The sequence below is a fragment of the Lactuca serriola genome, chromosome 6 (genome assembly GCF_051521515.1).
Source record: "Lactuca serriola cultivar US96UC23 chromosome 6, Lser_US96UC23_V15, whole genome shotgun sequence".
Lineage (NCBI taxonomy): Eukaryota > Viridiplantae > Streptophyta > Magnoliopsida > Asterales > Asteraceae > Lactuca > Lactuca serriola.
This window is the reverse complement of record NC_136413.1, coordinates 193,482,041-193,500,548: the sequence shown is the minus strand read 5'-3', so window position 1 is coordinate 193,500,548 and position 18,508 is coordinate 193,482,041. Positions and strand designations below refer to the sequence as shown.

Below are 18,508 nucleotides of genomic sequence, written 5' to 3'. Positions count from 1 at the left end.
TAACCATAAAACAATGAAGGTTAAAAAAATTCCATACCCCTTCAACAATGAGGATGTTTTCAAAGAAGTAATTTTCTTTTTAAATAACACAACAGGATCCCATAGAGAAATAATACCGCCTGACATGCCTCGAGCACTAAACGAAGCAAATTCGAAAGAAAAGTTACCCCAAACACTCTTTAATGAAAACAAATCAATTGTAGTTAATCTAATTTCATGCATCCTAATAAAAGAAACCCCCATTCAAGAATAAAGATAAGAAATACGACTTCTTTTTTTCTTCTTACCCAAACCACAAACATGAATGGACATAGTATTCATTTGTTTACTAGCTCCACACCCATTTTGTTTAAGTATAGATTCCATATTCTCACTAACACCTGTCATACCTTACCAAAGTTTTGTTCCAACCTCAATAAATCTAGCAATATCATTTGCTACATCCAGTTTTGAGGTTGACTTATACTTCTTGCCATTATGACTAGATCGACTATGGGAATTAACCCCGTTAGAATTAGAAAACGAGTAAAAAAAAACAAGGTGTACAAGTATTTTCAACCTCCTTATCATTACCAAAATTTTTAAAGTCAGGCTCCCTCGATAGGGATGCAAAATTATCACCCTGGACTGATTTCTCCTTATCTACTATACCAGGTGTTAATCTCTTCTACACCACATTCCTCATTAACATTTTCATCTCCCCATCTTTTCTTTCTTTGGGTGAATTCTCATGCTTCTTTCGCATTCGTATCTTCCATATCCGTATCTGTAGCACCCGGTTCCTGGTACGTAAATCTTATTTGAGTATTTCCCTTCTTTTAGCCTTGGACTCAGCGAGTCATAGGTCCGACTCGCCGAGTGGATGCGGGACCCGGGACACGTTTAAGTTGGCGACTCGGCGAGTCCATATCCTGGACTCGGCAAGTCACAGCTGTTGGATGAAACCCTAAGTTTCAGGGGTTTGCACCCTATTTAAGCGACTTATTCGCCCCAGGCCAGCCCCCATTCTCTCCCCAGAGCTCCCAACCCTCGTTTATGCTTGTTCTTTGAAGAATTGAAGCTTTGTTGTGTGCTTTTGAAGGTTTTGAAGGAGGAAGGAAGTAGATCCAGAAGAAGGGAAGCCATCAAGGCATTATTGTGTTCTTCCAGCAGTTCCTTTGAGGTATAACCCGTTTTCCCCATGATTCTATGCTTAGTACTTCATTTAGGTCTTTCTTGGACAAATCCCCAAGCTTGTATGTGCAATATATGTCGTAATAAGATGTTTGGCCTCTGGATCTAGGCAAGATTGAGCTCCAGGAGCTCAGATCTGTTAGCTTTATGGCCCCATGTTGCTTGTTCACCCTAGATCTACCCTTTTGAGGCATTTTGAGCCCTAAAATCCATATTGGTGAATATCCACACGTAAAGTTGGAAACTTTACGTGTGATTCGTGTCCTAGAAGTCCAGATCTGTGAATGGCATGGACTGGAATTGAGCAAATCTGTGTATTTAGTGGGTGCATGGCAACGACTCGGCGAGTCGTTCATATGACTCGGCGAGTCTGTTCGCGAGTCTCCGAGTTTGTCCCCTTTTCGTAGTGTCGAGTGAGCAGTGAGTCACGGGGTGTGACTCAGTGAGTCGGAAGCTAAACTCATCTATGGAGGTACTCGGCGAGTCAATGCCCTGACTCGGCGAGTTCAAGGCAATCTCCTTAGATCAAGAACAGACTCGGTGAGTTGTTCATACAACTCGGCGAGTCTCAGCATAAGTGTTCTTCGGATGAAGATGGACTCGGCGAGTTGTTCATACAACTCGGCGAGTCTTAGCATGAGTGTCCGTCGGATGAAGATGAACTCGACGAGTTGTTCATACAACTCGACGAGTAGGATGAAGGACTTGAATATTGGTTAAGAAGGTGAACTCGTCGAGTCGTCGCCTAACTCGACGGGTAGGATCGGGATTCAGGGTAGTCGTTTGGGTAGAGACTCGGCGAGTTGGAAAGCCAACTCGGCGAGTCGGGTCAACTGAAAGTTGACTCTGACTTTGACTTAGGGCGTGGTCAGGGGTAAAATGGTCATTTTACCCAAAGGTCAGTGATCAGTGTTTGATTGAGTATGTTGTGGGAATTGCAGCCAGAGGATTTCCGGAGCAGCAGCAGCAGCAGTAGGCAGTCAGTTCCCGATCAGATCAGCAGCTACTTCGAGGTGAGTTACCTTCCAGTAGCGGTGGGTCTACGGCCACAATGTCGGCCCACCAGTAGGAGTTATTCGTAGATGTTTGTCTCTGTGATATTCATCTAGGTATTGTCTGCGTTATGTTATGTGCTAGTATGTTATGATGCTATGTGCTAGTGACAGTAGAGGGGAGATAGTCCCCGAAGTATCCGGTCTGTAGGACCGAAGGGGAGGCCAGCACCCAGATATGCTAGGCAGTATCCGGTCGAAAGGACCGAAGGGGAGGCCAGCACCCAGATATGCTAGGCAATGTCCGGTCGAGAGGGCCGAAGGGGAAGGTCGGGCACCCATATATGCCTGACGATATATGTATGTTATGAGATTATTTGGTATGTGGTACGGTGGGGGAACTCACTAAGCTTTGTGCTTACAGTTTTCAGTTTTGGGTTCAGGTACCTCCTCAGCTAGGGGAAAGGAGCCGGTGCGGTAGCAGCATGTCACACACACACACTCTGGTTTCCGCATTTACGAGATTCTCTGGGATTTATACTCTGATATTTTGATTGGTTGTATGATTTGACTTTTAGACACGGTTTACGTTGTATCATGGTTTGATCAAACAATGTTTTAATTATTAATGTCTCCTAAAGTAATGTTTTAAAACGAAATTTTTGGACGTGAAAATTGGGTCGTTACAGCATCTTTAACTCCTCCCTTCTGAGAAGTAGAGTGTGCATAATGGTCTGGGGAATTCGGATTTGACCCGCCACTTTTACCTTGATTATGATCATCGCCGCTTGTACAAACTAAATTATCTTGTTCATCATTAGGCCTTGTTTCAACATTATCAAAACTTCCAAAAATCTCTCCCTCTTCATGTTCAGATTATGAGTGTGAATGAGATTCTTCCCCACTCTCTTAGTGTTCATCTTGGTCAATATTTTCAATAGTGGGAATCCAATATGACGCTTCTATGAAAAAACATGTAAATTTATGGCCACCATTATCATCTGCCATCTTAGCTGTAATTTTATCCATATGTGAGGTTTTAATACAAACCCTACCAGATCCAACAGAGCCATCTTCATCCTCTTTGATACAAAGAACCTCACCGTAGATGAAGCCACTGTATTGAACGCAGATGGAGTCCATGCACAGAGTGGTAGACCAAGAACCTCCACCCAAATCATCCGTTAGCCAAACATATTGACTACCAACTTTATTGGTTCGGTTAATAACATGTTTGTTGGTTTTTTGTGATACATTTTTAACAGCCCTAATGAAAAGTGTAGGTGTGGGGAGGGGTAGATGGGTTCATTTATTTTTATTTTTTAAAAACTAAAACTAGTTAAAAATATAAACTATATTAAAAATGGTAGAAAAATCATTTTATTTATATCAAAAGACAACCACAAGAAACCGAAACAATATAACCAAAAGTAAAATAAAAACTAAACACACTAAATTTTTATAAATATAGAGCAATCATATAATCTTATTTCAGGTAATATATGTCCCAAATTGAATTTAAAAAATAGAATAACTATTTAGCTAAGATAAACCATGGGCCTCAAAAATATGATTCCATCAATTCCATGGACTAACAAACCATCGGCCTCAAAAACATTCTTTAATTCCATGGGCATGGAATAAACTCGCTAGCAAACCATGGGCATGAAACATGACCATACCAAACCTGGACTAATTTATAATGATCATCATTAATGAATGATAGCATAATTTTACATTAAAGGGCGTGTTTGGCAAAAGTAGCTGTTAGCTGGTAGCGGATAGCTGGTAGCGTGTAGCTGGTAGCTGGTAGCGGGAAGCTGTAGCTTTTATTTGGTATATGAATGTTTGGAAAAAGTAGCTGGAAGCTTTTGAAATGTATAAAATTACATAAAAGGACAATTGATTAAAAATAAAAAATATATAAATATATTTTTAAGGGTAATTATGGAAATTGATTTCAAAAGCTCCGGAACGTTTTGTTAAAAGCTACATGAAACAGCTTTTAGAATCGGAACATTTTGTTAAAACTAAAAGCTAAACGTTTATACTGCCAAACAAAGTTTTTTTGTTTAAACTAAAGCGTTTTGTCAAAAGCTAAAAGCTAGAAGCTCCTAAACGCTTCCAAAAACTCCATGCCAAACACGCCCAAAGTCTTACCAATAAAAATGTCAGCATTTAATTTTCAGCTGGCCAACAAAAAATTGAGTAATTAGTATTACTATACATTATATTTGATTGTTTGTTATAAATTAATTATTAAGCTTGTACTAATTAAAAAAATTATGCTTGCAAAATATAGTAACTTCGCAAATATGCTTTGCAAAACCATTCTCTTGGTGGCGGCTCATTGGGTAAAGCTTGGGCATCCGGTAAAGGAGGTCTCAAATTAAAATTTTTTGGGGTTCAATCAAAGAATATATGAGTATCATTTTATCATTTTATACTTTTTAATATAGCATTTACTTTTTAAATATTATAAGTTTCATTTTATCTGTTTATATTTTTTTTCAATATAACATTTTACTTTTTAAATATTATAAGTTAAACAGTAAAACATTAAAAAATTAATCATTATAACAAACTTTATTTGAGAGTATTTATAAATTTTATTCTGTAACAAAATTTTATAATCCAAAAACTACTTCAAATAGTTTTTAGAGAATTTTAGTTTTTGTATAGATTTACACGTTTTAATAATTTAAAACTAATTTTATAAAACATTTTTATACAAATAGAATACAATTTTCGACTTCCAATTATTTTTATCAAACATACCATACATACATATTGACCATGATTTGAATCAAAACTCGAGTTCGATTTAATTAAAATATGAAAACCTCAACAAAATCACATTTCATAAGCATTTTTTTGCCGATTTGCTAATGTGTTTTTTTTTTGAAGTTTGACTACTTATACATAAGTAAAACATATTGTATTAACACCTTCTAGATTTATGTTATTTTTTACTTTAATTATGAAAAATGAAAAATGATGATGAATATTTTGAAACTCCTTATTATAATAAAAAAAGTAGTTTTTAATTTCCTTTTGACATGTGTCACCATATTAAATCTCATAATTAATGCAAATTTTATTTTTCTTTTGCCATATTTCACCTTATTATGTCTTATAATTAATGTATACCATTTGTCAACATATTGATTCTCCATTTCAAGTTTCAAATTTTAAATTTTCCATTTTAATTACATTAAATTAACAACATTAGAATAACAATTAAAATAAAATTAATACAAATTATAAAGTGATATAATTTTATATATTTATATAAATCAATTATTATAATTTTATATAACTAAAAAATCTCTTAATTAATAATTTATTTAAAATAAGTTATTAATAATTTTAAATTTTAACTATTAAAATTTAATTAATTTTATAACCATGGTTTCCACGGGTTATAAACTAGTAATAGAACAAAACATATTTTTTCTATTTATAGTTTTATTAGTTTTTCTTGAAATATATTATTATTCATAATTATTTTATTATTCTGAGAAAAGAAAAAGAAAAAGGAAAGGAAGACGGTCAAAGGCTTAACGAACCTGTGGGCAAATGCCGCTTATAAAGCAACATGGCGGTTATTTATCGCCGGTTAATCAAAACCGACTTTCAAGTTTCAATCACTCCCAGATTCGTCAACCATGTCTTCTCTCAGGCGATCAACTCCCTCCATTCACCACCAAATCCGGTCAATATCCTCAACACCACCTTCTTTGATCGCTACATCAATCACCACCGCCGCCCCCGATTCTCATAACAGAAACCCTAGTTTACTGCGATGGCTTTCCGCCGTCGTCGCAGGCACTGGCGTCGGGATCTCTCTTTACTGGTGCTCGCCTTCTGTATCGTCGACATACGCGGTGAAATCAGCTATGGGCTTTGCTGATTGGATGACGGCAACTGCTGACAGATTTAAGGAATTGTACGACGGCCAGCCTCTGTCAAGTTCTAGTTTCTTCATCGGAGGTAAACGTTCGTTCTATCGGATTGAATTAGCGTTTTTATTATTCTTGTTTTGTGTTCGAAGCTTTCATCCAATTTGTTATATTCATAAATTTGGGGATTAATAATGCTTCAAAGTTCTTCGGCTTAGGGTTTCCTGTCAAGTTTCGATCCAAATACGTGTTATTTGGAAATGCAACAAGCTGTTGATCGTTGATTGTTCTGATGTCTGTACAGATGCGTTGCGGAGAAGAATCTTCTTCAACTATGAGAAAAGATTGAGGATGTTAAGTCCTCCTCAAAAGGTACAGAAAAAAAAAATTCTGTTATTGAATGAACTTTCAGCTCCTAATTGCTCTCTTAGATGATACATTACTTATATGCTGTTTATTGTAGTGAGAATAGTGTGGTCATCTAAAATAAGATAAGATCTATTTTGGGATTATATATATTTCTACACAATTGTTCAACTTCAACTGCCTATTGTTTCTAGTTTTGTAACAAGTCTTTCAACTTCCAAACCTTTTTGTATGTTTTATGGCAGGCACACTGACCTTGGTTCTAGCATATCTATGGTGGATATGATTCCAAAGGTCTCTTACATATTAAAAAGATGTTGAATTTATTATAAGTTGAATTAAAAGTCAGACCTTGTTTTGTTTGAAGGTGTTTGAATACTTTGCATCAGTCAGGACTACAAGAGGGGAAATTCTTATGACACCTGGCGATTTGATGCGTGCAATTGTTCCTGTATTCCCTCCTTCTGAGTCAAACCTTGTACGAGATGGATCTCTTAGAGGAGAAAGGCGTCCAGGAGAATTGCATTGTGCTCCTTCAGATTTTTTCATGCTTTTTGATGTCAACAATGATGGGCTCATATCTTTTAAAGAGTGAGTTGTTGGATTCTAGATCTTTTATTTTTTGTTCCTTATTTACTAATATCTTTTCTCTTCACAGGTATATATTTTTTGTTACACTACTCAGCATACCAGAGTCCAGCTTTTCAGTCGCTTTTAAAATGTTTGACATCGACAATGATGGGTAAGCTAAGCAGCCATTTTAAAATCCTTGACACCTTTTTATATTACTGAGTGGCTTAATTTTGTGTGAATCCACCCACAGGGAGATAGATAGAGAAGAATTTAAAAAAGTGATGGCTTTAATGCGAGGTCATAATAGACAAGGGGCATATCAGAAGGGTGGAAATCGCACTGGATTTAAAGTTGGAGGTCGTTTAGAAAATGGAGGACTTGTTAACTACTTTTTTGGTGAAGATGGAAACAAACGCTTACAACTTGAAAATTTTGTTCAATTTCTACGGGATCTTCACCATGAAGTACATAATTTCATTGATTTATGCATCATAAAATCCTATTTTCATTTCTTTTTACTATATTGTACTCATAAAATCTCTACCAATTATGTAGATGATATGGTTGGAGTTTTCACATTATGATTTCAAATCAAGTGGGACAATATCAGCTAAGGATTTTGTGTTGTCAATGGTGGCATCGGGTGATATACGACATATGAACAGGTTGCTTGATCGTGTTGATGAATTGGATCATGAGTCTCACTTGAAAGACATACGGATTTCATTTGAGGAATTTAAAAACTTTGCTGAACTACGTAAAAGATTGCAGCCCTTTTCTCTTGCCCTTTTCAGCTACGGAAAAATCAATGGTTTTTTGACTAGGAATGATTTTCAACGAGCCGCTTCTCATGTAAGATTACTAAAATACCCTCTTACAAGTTACAAGTAGCATTAGTCTTATGTTATGGTTTGAATGGCAGGTATGTGGGATATCGTTGAGTGAGAATGTAATTGAGCTGATTTTTCATTTATTTGATGCAAATCAAGATGGGCATTTATGTTCGGATGAGTTTTTAAGGGTTATGCATAGACGGGAAAGAGAAATAGCTCAACGCACAAAGGCCGGAATCATGAATCCGGTGTGATTCAATTCCATTCCAGAGGTACATACAACAACACAGGATTTGCTGACTTGTTGCTGACGTAAGCAGAGGTAGTAGAGATTTAGGAACAAAATATGGAGAAGTTGTATTTATAATTCATTGTTGGTAATGATGATGAATTAATTGATGATGTTGTCACACTTTTATATAATGTATAGAGTCAGAGTCACACTACTTGGCATTTGGATATTATATATTATTACTACCCTCATCTACTACACCTACACCTGCTTCATGTTCATCTTCTAGTCTTATAAATGTATTTTGACTAGAAAAAATGATGGCATCTGTAATTAATTATAGATAATGAAAAGAAGTAAACCGGGTTTAGAATCAACAAACTAAGGATAAAAAGTACAAACGACGGTGATGTGCAAATCAAAATCGAAAGCAAGACCAAAAATAAAGTACGATATACGAAACATATTACCTTCAATCATCAACATCAACAATTACTAGAAATAATTTAGTATAAAAAATAGAAAAACAATAATAAACAAAAAGATAGTTCACTTGATGAACCTAGAAAACACTAGTCAAATATACTCCCACATTCAATCCGGATAATCTAAAATTTCCCTCTTTCACCTTAATTCTAGAAAACCCGGTTTCTTCCATTTTTAAAGATCTCAAGAAAACCTCCAAAATATTATAAACTAAACAGAAGACCATAGAAATATTATGAAGTTTCATCCTCTAGAAAAAATCTGAATGAAGACAACAATCAATCGACAACTTTCATTTATGAGTAATAGTTCAAGCATTAATAACATAGACTACCACCACAACTTTCTATTTGTCAAAATTTTAAGCAATGGTTCAAGACCATCAAAATGCAATTCACTTGTTATAAAAAAGACATATGTGTTCTCTTCTCAACAGTTCCGGTTCCGATAAAAAATTTCTCTATATAAAGAGCCATTTGCATAAGAATTAGATAAAATCATTTAGAAGCAAGAAAACATCTCTCTCTTTCAAACCATTCCCTTAAAAATTCTTGCCTTTGTAAAGTTGGTAGCATAAAAAGTTGTACGATATTGAAGTTTATTCGTCTTTAGACTATCCCGTGATCTTTTAGGGTTGGATATTGAAGTTTATAGTTATTCGTCTTTTATTTACTTTTAGTTTTTGAAAGGATTTCTTAAATGAGAAAACCGTAAGTCCTATAATATTATTATTTTAGTTTAAAGTTTCCAAGTGTTAAAAAAATTTATGTATTTTAATTTTTGTTTGTTAGCAACTATAAAATATTATAAAGTTTATTTTAGAATAATCTTTATTGTTTGTTATGTCTTAATTTCCCTATGTAAAATATTATAAAAATATCAAAATGTCTAGTTTATAATCTTTATTTTTTTTACATAGTTACCCAAACATATATGACTTACGAAATATCAAAATAAGCCTGTTAAAATTAAGCTCTTTATTTTTTGATGGAAAAAGCTATGAAATAAAGATTATTGTTTAAATTAAAAAATTCTTTTAGGAACTACAAATTATAATGATATTTAGAAGCGAACTTAAGGGAAACGAAGTAAATATTTGTTTAAATCAATGCTATCAAACAGAATACACACAACACAACAACATATACTTGTACTCCTTCTTTATTGTTTATCATGTATTTTAATTCATCTGTGTAAAATATTGTAAAAATATCAAAAGGTTTGTTTTATAATCTCTATTTTTACTTAGTGATCTGAACATATATGACTTACGAAAGGTTGGAGTGAGATTGTTAAATTGTCAATTTTTTTTTGGGAAAAGGTGTGAAATAGATATTAGTGTTTAAATTAATTTTTTTTGGGAACTAGAATTACAAATTATATTGATATTGAGGAGCAAGCTTAAGGGAAATACCGAAAACTTAACGGATTCTAAACCAAATATTTTTTTAACTTATTGACTTATTGGTTTTTATCATCACAAAAATTAATCCAAACATTTAAAAAAAAAAAGAACTCTTTTTGTTATCATCACAAGTCATATACCTTTGCTCAAAAACATTTTTGGAGTTTAAAAAAAACAATCCCAAGCACCTCCTAAAACCAAGGACTATATGCACTAACTTTCTAAATGAAAGTTGTAGTTGATAGGGTTAAAACAGGTCAATCGAAATATGTATGAGGAAGATTGAAGGTTTCAAAATTGACATAAAAAAAAAAAAATCGAACAAATGCAAAACCAAAGCCTATGAAGGTCAAAGTTTCCAAGTGCAATTATAAGGTTAATTGTTTAATCTCAAGGCTATTTTAAAAAAAAAAAAAAATTAAAGAATTAGGGTAAATTTGTGTTTTTTTGAATTTTTTTTTTCATATGTGCGGACGATACGCTTAAAACCCTCGTACTGCAGTTCCTAAACCCACGATCGGTTGATTTTCTTGCAGCTTCCATCTCCTCCGCATTCTCGGCCGTCTCTACAACCGAACCTCCATCAAGCCCTTAAATTCTCTATAAATGGAAGACGAAGTAGTCATCGCTTCTTCATCCATCGAAGCCGGAATCGGTTGCTGGGGCCTTCGTTCCGGTGCAGAACATCTCCGCTACCGCTCATGCGCCTCTCCTCCTCACGGCCTTGTATCCGTCGCTGGACGCTTCCTTGCTTCCTCCCAGCTCCGTGATTCTTCATCATCATCTGGTTCCGTTCTCTTCTGGTCGTGGAACAAGGTAATTATTGCATCACATTTCTCTAAATGTTCGAACACATTGTTCGATTAGGTTTTCAACATACAGTGGAATTGCAAGGGAAATATGATAGCTTAATTCTTAATTACTTCCTGTTGTCTAGATTCTGATAGGAGTTCAATCACTCAACATTCACTACATTAAACTATATAACTATTTATGTAGTTCATATAACTTTTTCATTTGAAAAGTATCAATTTGTCACTTATGTTCTGGTTTTCGCTGTTGCAGCCTCAGGTAGAAGTTAAGAGTTTTCCAGCTGAAGCAATCAATCCTCTTGCTTGCAATACTGATGGTACTTACATAGTAGGAGGAGGAGTTTCTGGTCATATTTACTTGTGGGAGGTGAGTAATGAGATGTCAATAGCTGAAGCAATCAATCCTCTTTTAGCGATTTCTCTCCTTTTATCTAAATCACTCTTCAAATTATATTGATAACTCTATTATTTTGATTTACTGTATACACTTTATTGTAAGAAACTGATCTTTTATCATAGGTTGCAACAGGTAGATTATTGAAGAAATGGCATGGCCATTATAGGCCTGTTACTTGCTTGGTCTTTTCTAATGATCAATCACTTTTGATTTCTGGATCCGAGGATGGAACTGTTCGAGTCTGGTCACTTCTGATGTATGTATAATTACTCATTTACCCTTTTACATTCATGAATTGCAATTTCAAGGTTTATCACCAATAAACTCACAACACATACATTTTCTACATCTTGTGATTAGGATCTTTGATGAGGAAGGACAACAGAGAGTAGGACATCTGTATGAGTACAGTTTCACTGGTCATGCTTTACCTGTAACAGACATTGTTACAGGCTATGGAGGATCCAATGCAATTATCTTATCTTCTTCTCTAGATCGTACTTGCAAGGTACATATTGCATAAATATTTGGAAAAAGATGTGAATGCCCTCATGAAATTTGTTTAAATTACAGATATGGAGCCTAGCTAGAGGGACATTGTTGAGAAATATTGTGTTCCCTTCAATAATTGATGCAGTTGCATTAGATCCAGGGGAACATGTTTTTTATGCTGGTGGGAGAGATGGGAAAATATACATTGCAGAACTCAATGCTCAAACCACATCCAACAATCACAATAACAACAACAACTATGGTTTGCATATCATTGGCACATTATCTGATCAAAGGTATTCGAAACCCAAACTTTTTTTAGAATATAATATTGTTAAATTAATAATCTAATTCCAATGTTTTTTTTTAATTGTATTTGTAACAAACAGTAAGGCGATATGCTCTTTGGGTTTTGCATTGGATGGATATCAATTGGTTGTTGGATCAGAGGATGGAATGGTTCGTGTTTGGGACACTAAAACTCGTAATATCATTCGTGTTTTTAAACATGCGAAAGGTAACGTTTTTTTTTTTTTTTTTTAAAAAAAAAAATAATATTTTAGTTACTTTTCTTTTAATTACAAATTTTTTTTTTATATTTCTTTGTTGTGGTGGCAGGTCCTGTTAACAATATTGTTGTTATGCGACAACCAGCAGCGCTTTACCCTCGAACAGCAGGAAATAATAATAATAATCAGGGTCCAATGGCAAGACGACACGTGGCGTTACCACCTCCACTTGAGAAATACTCTTCAATAGATGAACACTCAGAGCTTAATGCATTCATCACTCCTCGATCCAATTCGTATGATGCCCCCACCTACACCACTCTTCAATCTATGAACAACCAGATTAATGAGCTTCAGGTTAGTGTCGGTTATTTTTATCTTGTAAATTTAATATTATAATAATTATCATATAAAGAATAGTGTTTCTTACATTTTAATCATTTCATAAATTTTGTCAGCAACATGGTTCTTCTGGAGCTTCTGAAATGGAACTGGAAAGACTAAAACTAGACTGCAAAAGATCCATGCAAATGGTCCAACAATGGAAGAAAATGTATCAAAATTTGAATCAATTTTGTGTTGGTGAGCTCTTAAATGGAGAAGCCGAAGAAACCAACTTGATGCTCTAAAAATTTTCAAGTTCTTCTACTTTATGATTTAATACCTTCTTACCCGTATTATATTCATCATGTTATTCAAAATTTTGTTGTGTTGAATTTTATATATTTGAGAGTATCGACCCTAGTTCCAAATTTAGTACTTTTTTTTTTTCGTAAATTTAGACTACGATATTTGATTTTAATTCATAGTAGCAACATACTTACATTTTTCACGCTAATAGTAATATGTAAACCCATAACAACATAGTTACATTTTTATGGATAATTGTAATAAGTATACCAATCAATAACAAGGCACTTGCATTTTTTTTGATAATGGCAATGTATAACATAAAAGTTGTATTTATTTGACAAATTCTAGGTTATATATTGCTATTATCGGTAAGAAAGGTAAATGTGTTGGTATGATTGGAAGTTCAGTTTGACCACACACATGATTTTCCAAATGAAAAATACAAAAATTTGTATATATTTATGGGTACTAGTTTAACATGCATGCCTTCCAAGTGGGTAGATGTTTTTAGAGTTTTGATCATAATTTCCAAGTACATATAAACATAACGTGGGCAAACATTCTAATTTCAAAGTTGAAATACCAATTAGACATTAATCATATCCGTATGATTTGATATCAACCAAACATTTACATGGTCAACAATAATATCACATACAAACAATAACCATTAGCCAATAAATCATATACCAACTAATTACTAGGTAAATTCTATTGTCTCTTTCCTATTTTTACCTCGATTATATATCGTGTCTTCTAACCATAATGTAAACCAGAAATAAAACAAAGAAGTTAGTACATAATCAAAGGTTTGTTAATTAAGTAATAACAAGAAATTGTTACCTTTGGCGACATAATCATCGTTTAGAACTTATTCTATGTTGGTTTTATTGATTTTTTTTTATTGTCCACAGTTGGTTTTATTGATTTTTTTTACCTAATGTTAAGTGCAAACCAAAGCCTTTATTATGGTTGTGGACAATTTTGTTTGGTACACATCTAATATAAGTTTGTTTGTACTAGAAGTTGCATTAGACGTCAAAATAGAAATTTGAATTCCTAAAACAGCTACCAACATTACCGTACAAATTTTTAAATATAATAAATACTATAAAAAGTATATAAATAATTAAATTTACACTCTTTGTCATGTGAGATACAATCGGGTAACGAGATGCCTTGTGTTTCCACCAAAGTAGAATATCAAACTCCTTATTATATGGAGTTATCGGCAATAAGTATTAACGACTTAATCACGTCAACTATGTTTCCGTTGAAGTTGAGGGGTACTATGTTTCTATTAGGAAATCACCCACGAAGTCATCCTCGTCAACAACGCACACTACGTTTTGACCAACACGTGTATGAGAAGATATGTTAGACTTTATATTTTCTAACTTTTTCCTTGTGCACATTGTTAGTCTGTATATTATTAGCCCGCTTGTTTATGGGTCATTTTGTCTTTAGCCCATTAGGGTTTCTGTCTAGCTAGTAATTTATATTCGCTTTATTTATATTCGCTTTATTCATTGTAGTCCTTATGTTTTTCTCTGAGAACCCTTGTAATTTCTCTTTGTTATAGTCATATGACAATGTAATCATGGTATCAGAGCAGAGGTTTGATATTGTTAGGTGCATTTCATGCATTCATTTTGTAGTTTTAGTTCATAAAAGTGCATTGCATTTAGGTTTAAACTCATGCATTGTGCATATTTTTTCGAGATTTTTCATGATACAATTTCATTCACACACTTTTATGATATTTCAGGGACTTTTGAAGGTTAGATTTTGATGGAGGAAGTTAAAAAGAGTTGGAGATAAAGTTTCAGAAGTTTTGGAGCATTAAAGAGAGAGAGAGAGAGAGAGAGAGAGAGAGAGAGAGAGAGAGAGAGAAAGAGAGAGAGAGAAAGAGAGAATGAAGAAATAAAGAATTTGGCTTCACAGGAGTTTACACGGCCATGTAAATGATAGCTTATAGTTTACATGGTCCGTGTAAACGCATATACAGGAGCATTCTACTTCGCAGGCCTGGACGGATTGAGCATTCTACTTTTCTAGTTTACACGGTCGTGTAAATGGCACCCATTAGTTTACACGGGCCGTGTAAACGTCTCGACAGTTTTAAAAGTAGTTTTATTCTCTTATAATTCAGACAATCAGTTTAGTTGGAAGTTAAGTCGGATTTTGGGCAGAGAGAAGGCGATTTTCAGAACTTTTGGAAGTAGATTAACACTTGGAAACACTTTAATTTCCTTTTTGTAAGTCAATTTGAAGTTTAAACTTGTTTGATTTGTATATTAACCTAGACATGTGTGGTTGATTTCATTATCATTTCCGAATCTGAATTCTTAAGTATGTGTTGTTAGGTTGTAACTTGAACTTGATTTGAGTTTAACATCTAGTAATCTTTGATTTGATCTTAATCATGTGTTTTATTTATTCTCTTTTTCACTTGATCAATGAATTAGGGTTTTTATCAATCTAGTTAATCAAATTGTAAAATTCGTATATGTTTTATGATTTGATGTTAGTAACATGCACTTAATTGATTGTAATTAAATCAAAATGAGTGTAATCAAAGATTAAATGTTCATAATCCCAAGTTTATGAGGAATATTGAATATTGTTGGTAATTATTGTAAGAACTTAAAGTCATTTAATGATTTGATGAAAGAGCTTATTTGAATTAAATCAATTAAATGAAGTTTTATTTGAAGAACATGTTTTGAATAAAACATTTTTGTCAACTTGGGTATTAGAGCTTGTTAATATCTAAATTACCAACCTAGATTAAACATGAATCATAGTCATATTACATCCTACAACATAATACATGTATAGGAATCAGAATAGGAAATGTACTTCTTTTACTGCGTTTTGTTATCAATCTTGCTTATTTATGAAGTTTAATTCGAGTTCAAATACAATCCCCCATTTTAATATTATTTGTATTATGTGTGAAAATATGGCAAGATAAGAAGTCCTGTATTCCTGTGGACCGACCCTGCTTACTCTATACTATCTTTAGTATAAGAAATAACAGTGATTTGAGCTTTATTAATATTATTTTATCCCATTATTTGTTGGTTTGACAGCCAAACAAATTGGCTCCGTTGTCGGGGATACGGTAGTACTAATTGTTTATGCCAAGATCTTTTCGCACAGGTACACCTTTACCAGTTGATTTGGAGATAGATAAATCTGCTAAACAAAGAAGGAAGCAAGCCGGACTTTTAAAGAAACAACAATAATCCGGAGCTTCTTCATCAAATCCATCAACCCTTTCTGCACCTTTACCCGAATTTGAAACCTTTATATCTACTCCTACCATGGGAGACAACCATGGCCAAAATCCTCCACATCCACCACCTAAACAAACCTTTAGACAATGGGCCACTCAAGATGTCACCTAACAACCTTTGTGCATAAATTACCCTGCAACAATCAACTTTGAACTCAAGTCTGGACTCATCCATTTGTTACCCTCATTCCGTGGTCTTGAGAATGAAGACCCACATAAATTCCTTAAGGAATTTCATGTTGTTTGTGTGGGTATGAAGCCACATGAAGTTATAGAAGATCAAATCAAGTTAAGGGCATTCCCCTTTTCTTTACAAGATTCAGCTAAGGAGTGGTTGTATGACTTACCACCGGGGTCGGTCACAACATGGAATGAACTTGCAAGGATGTTTCTGGATAAATATTTTCCAGAAATGAGAGCTTCAGCTTTATGCAGAGAGATAATTGGTATCAAGCAACAAAAGAGAGAAGCCTTGCATACTTATTGGGAACGGTTCAAGAAATTATGCTCAAGATGTCCACAACATGGGATTACAGAATATCAGTTGTTGCAGTATTTTTGTGAAGGAATGTCATCTTGGGATAGGAGATTACTCAATGCATCAAGTGGTGGATCTATAGCTGATAAGAATCCAACAGAAATCAGAGTTCTTATCAAGAACAAGGCAGAAGAGTCCAAGCATACAGTCCAAGAAGAAGAATGGTACAGTGATGCACCAAGAGGAGTGAAAGAAATTTCTACCCCAAAAATTGAAAGTCAACTTTCTGAGTTGACTAAGGTAGTGATGATGCTTGAAAAGGACAAGGGCGTGCAACCACCAACAGTTAGACCTTGTGGTATTTGTACACAAGTTGGACATCCCACTGATATGTGCCCAATGTTACAAGAAGATGTAGAGCCAATTCAAGCTATGGGATTTTCAAGTCAACAACAAGGAAACTTCCAGCCAAGAAGCAATCCAAATTGGCATCAACCTAATGCCAATTTTCAGCCAAGAACACCACCTTATCAACCAAGACCCCCATTTCAAAATCAAACGCATCACCAACAAAGTTATCAACTACATTTCCAGCCAACTCAACCCCCTCATCAATCTCAATTCCAACCTCAAAACATGCATCAAGGAAGTAGTTTAAGTGGATCAGGAATGTCTTTGGAAGACATTGTTAAGAGTTTAGCCACAAGTACTCAAACATTTCAAAATGAGACCAAGGCGAGCATCAAGACTTTGGAGCAACAAATGACTCAACTTGCCACTTCTGTGAGTAAATTGGAGTCACAAGGCAAACTACCCGCGCAAACCGAAAAGAATCCAAAACATAGTGCATGTGCCATCACTTTGAGGAATGGAAAAGAATATGAAAGTCCTAAGATGGTTGAAGAAGAAGAAAAGATAGAGTTAGAGAAAGAAGAAGAGAAGTCAAAAACACCTTCCAAGCAAGTTCCTATTGAAGCAAAACTCACTCCTCCTCCATTTCCCTCAAGATTAAGCAAGTCAAAGCGTGAAAGGGAAGACAATGAAATCATGGAGATGTTCAGGAAGGTTGAGGTAAATATTCATCTTATTGATGTCATCAAACAAGTCCCTAGGTATGCTAAATTTCTTAAGGAATTATGTACATCCAAGAAAAAGTTGAAAGGGAATGAAACTGTTAAAGTAAGAGAAAATGTGTCTACAGTGTTACAAAAAAGACTACCTCAAAAATTTAAGGATCCGGGTGTTTTCATGGTTCCTTGCAAATTAGGTAATCTTCATGTTCCACGAGCTATGCTAGACCTTGGAGCTTCTATCAATGTTTTTCCATATTCTATTTTTAAAACTTTAAATGCACATTGAAGAAGACCGGGGTAATCATTCAATTGGCTGATAGATCTTTAGTACATCCCAAAGGTGTGCTAGAAGATTTGTTAGTCCAAGTGAATGAATTAGTGTTTCCAGCAGATTTTTATGTCCTTGACATGGATGATGATGACTCACCAAATTTGAGTTCAATTCTCCTAGGAAGACCCTTTTTGAAAACAGCCAGGACAAAAATTGATGTTTATGATGGTACATTGTCCATGGAATTTGATGGGGAGGTGATAAATTTCAATATTTATGATGCTATGAGATATCCAAGTGATATTTCATCTTTGAATTTTTTGGATGTCATTGAACCATTGACAGAGGAGTGTTTTGAGTTGTCTAATCTTGATGTGTTAGCTCTCATTTTAGACAGGAATCTTCAAAAGGAAAGAGTGGAAAAACTTGCCAATCAATTTACAATTGATAAAGAGATTATGGAAGTTGTGTCTTGCATGGATGAGAAGAAGAAAATGAGGTTTGATGTTCCAAAGCTGAAAATACCAATATCTAATGAGAAACTTGTTCCTTCTATTGTGTAGGCACCGGAATTGGAGCT

General features: G+C 34.4%; 3 protein-coding genes across 3 annotated transcripts; all 3 read left to right on the top strand.

The window, feature by feature from the left end:
- Positions 1 to 5,772: 5,772 nt before the first annotated feature.
- LOC145057683 (calcium-binding EF hand family protein) lies at positions 5,773 to 8,352 on the top strand. Its single transcript, XM_079005552.1, has 7 exons — positions 5,773 to 6,158; positions 6,372 to 6,439; positions 6,801 to 7,024; positions 7,092 to 7,175; positions 7,257 to 7,470; positions 7,562 to 7,858; positions 7,929 to 8,352. Exons 1-7 carry the CDS (start codon positions 5,834 to 5,836, stop codon positions 8,091 to 8,093), a joined length of 1,377 nt encoding a protein of 458 aa, XP_078861678.1. The 5' UTR covers positions 5,773 to 5,833; the 3' UTR covers positions 8,094 to 8,352.
- A 2,110-nt stretch (positions 8,353 to 10,462) lies between these two features.
- Positions 10,463 to 12,924, top strand: LOC145057684 (protein ROOT INITIATION DEFECTIVE 3-like). The gene is made up of 8 exons (XM_079005553.1): positions 10,463 to 10,778; positions 11,028 to 11,141; positions 11,294 to 11,427; positions 11,532 to 11,679; positions 11,745 to 11,959; positions 12,053 to 12,180; positions 12,282 to 12,529; positions 12,631 to 12,924. Exons 1-8 carry the CDS (start codon positions 10,569 to 10,571, stop codon positions 12,799 to 12,801), a joined length of 1,368 nt encoding a protein of 455 aa, XP_078861679.1. The 5' UTR covers positions 10,463 to 10,568; the 3' UTR covers positions 12,802 to 12,924.
- A 3,435-nt stretch (positions 12,925 to 16,359) lies between these two features.
- Positions 16,360 to 18,491, top strand: LOC145060522 (uncharacterized). Its single transcript, XM_079008172.1, has 2 exons — positions 16,360 to 17,901; positions 17,946 to 18,491. Exons 1-2 carry the CDS (start codon positions 16,360 to 16,362, stop codon positions 18,489 to 18,491), a joined length of 2,088 nt encoding a protein of 695 aa, XP_078864298.1.
- Positions 18,492 to 18,508: the final 17 nt, after the last annotated feature.

Bases quoted from the DNA above. Each gene is read 5' to 3' on its own strand.
- LOC145060522 (XM_079008172.1), top strand. From the start codon at position 16,360: ATGAAGCCACATGAAGTTATAGAAGATCAAATCAAGTTAAGGGCATTC. The intron at 17,902-17,945 runs GTTTTTCCATAT...TGCACATTGAAG, and splicing joins ACCTTGGAGCTTCTATCAAT to AAGACCGGGGTAATCATTCA.
- LOC145057683 (XM_079005552.1), top strand. From the start codon at position 5,834: ATGTCTTCTCTCAGGCGATCAACTCCCTCCATTCACCACCAAATCCGG. The intron at 7,025-7,091 runs GTGAGTTGTTGG...TTCTCTTCACAG, and splicing joins GGGCTCATATCTTTTAAAGA to GTATATATTTTTTGTTACAC. The intron at 7,859-7,928 runs GTAAGATTACTA...TTTGAATGGCAG, and splicing joins TTCAACGAGCCGCTTCTCAT to GTATGTGGGATATCGTTGAG.
- LOC145057684 (XM_079005553.1), top strand. From the start codon at position 10,569: ATGGAAGACGAAGTAGTCATCGCTTCTTCATCCATCGAAGCCGGAATC. The intron at 12,181-12,281 runs GTAACGTTTTTT...TTGTGGTGGCAG, and splicing joins TGTTTTTAAACATGCGAAAG to GTCCTGTTAACAATATTGTT. The intron at 12,530-12,630 runs GTTAGTGTCGGT...AAATTTTGTCAG, and splicing joins ACCAGATTAATGAGCTTCAG to CAACATGGTTCTTCTGGAGC.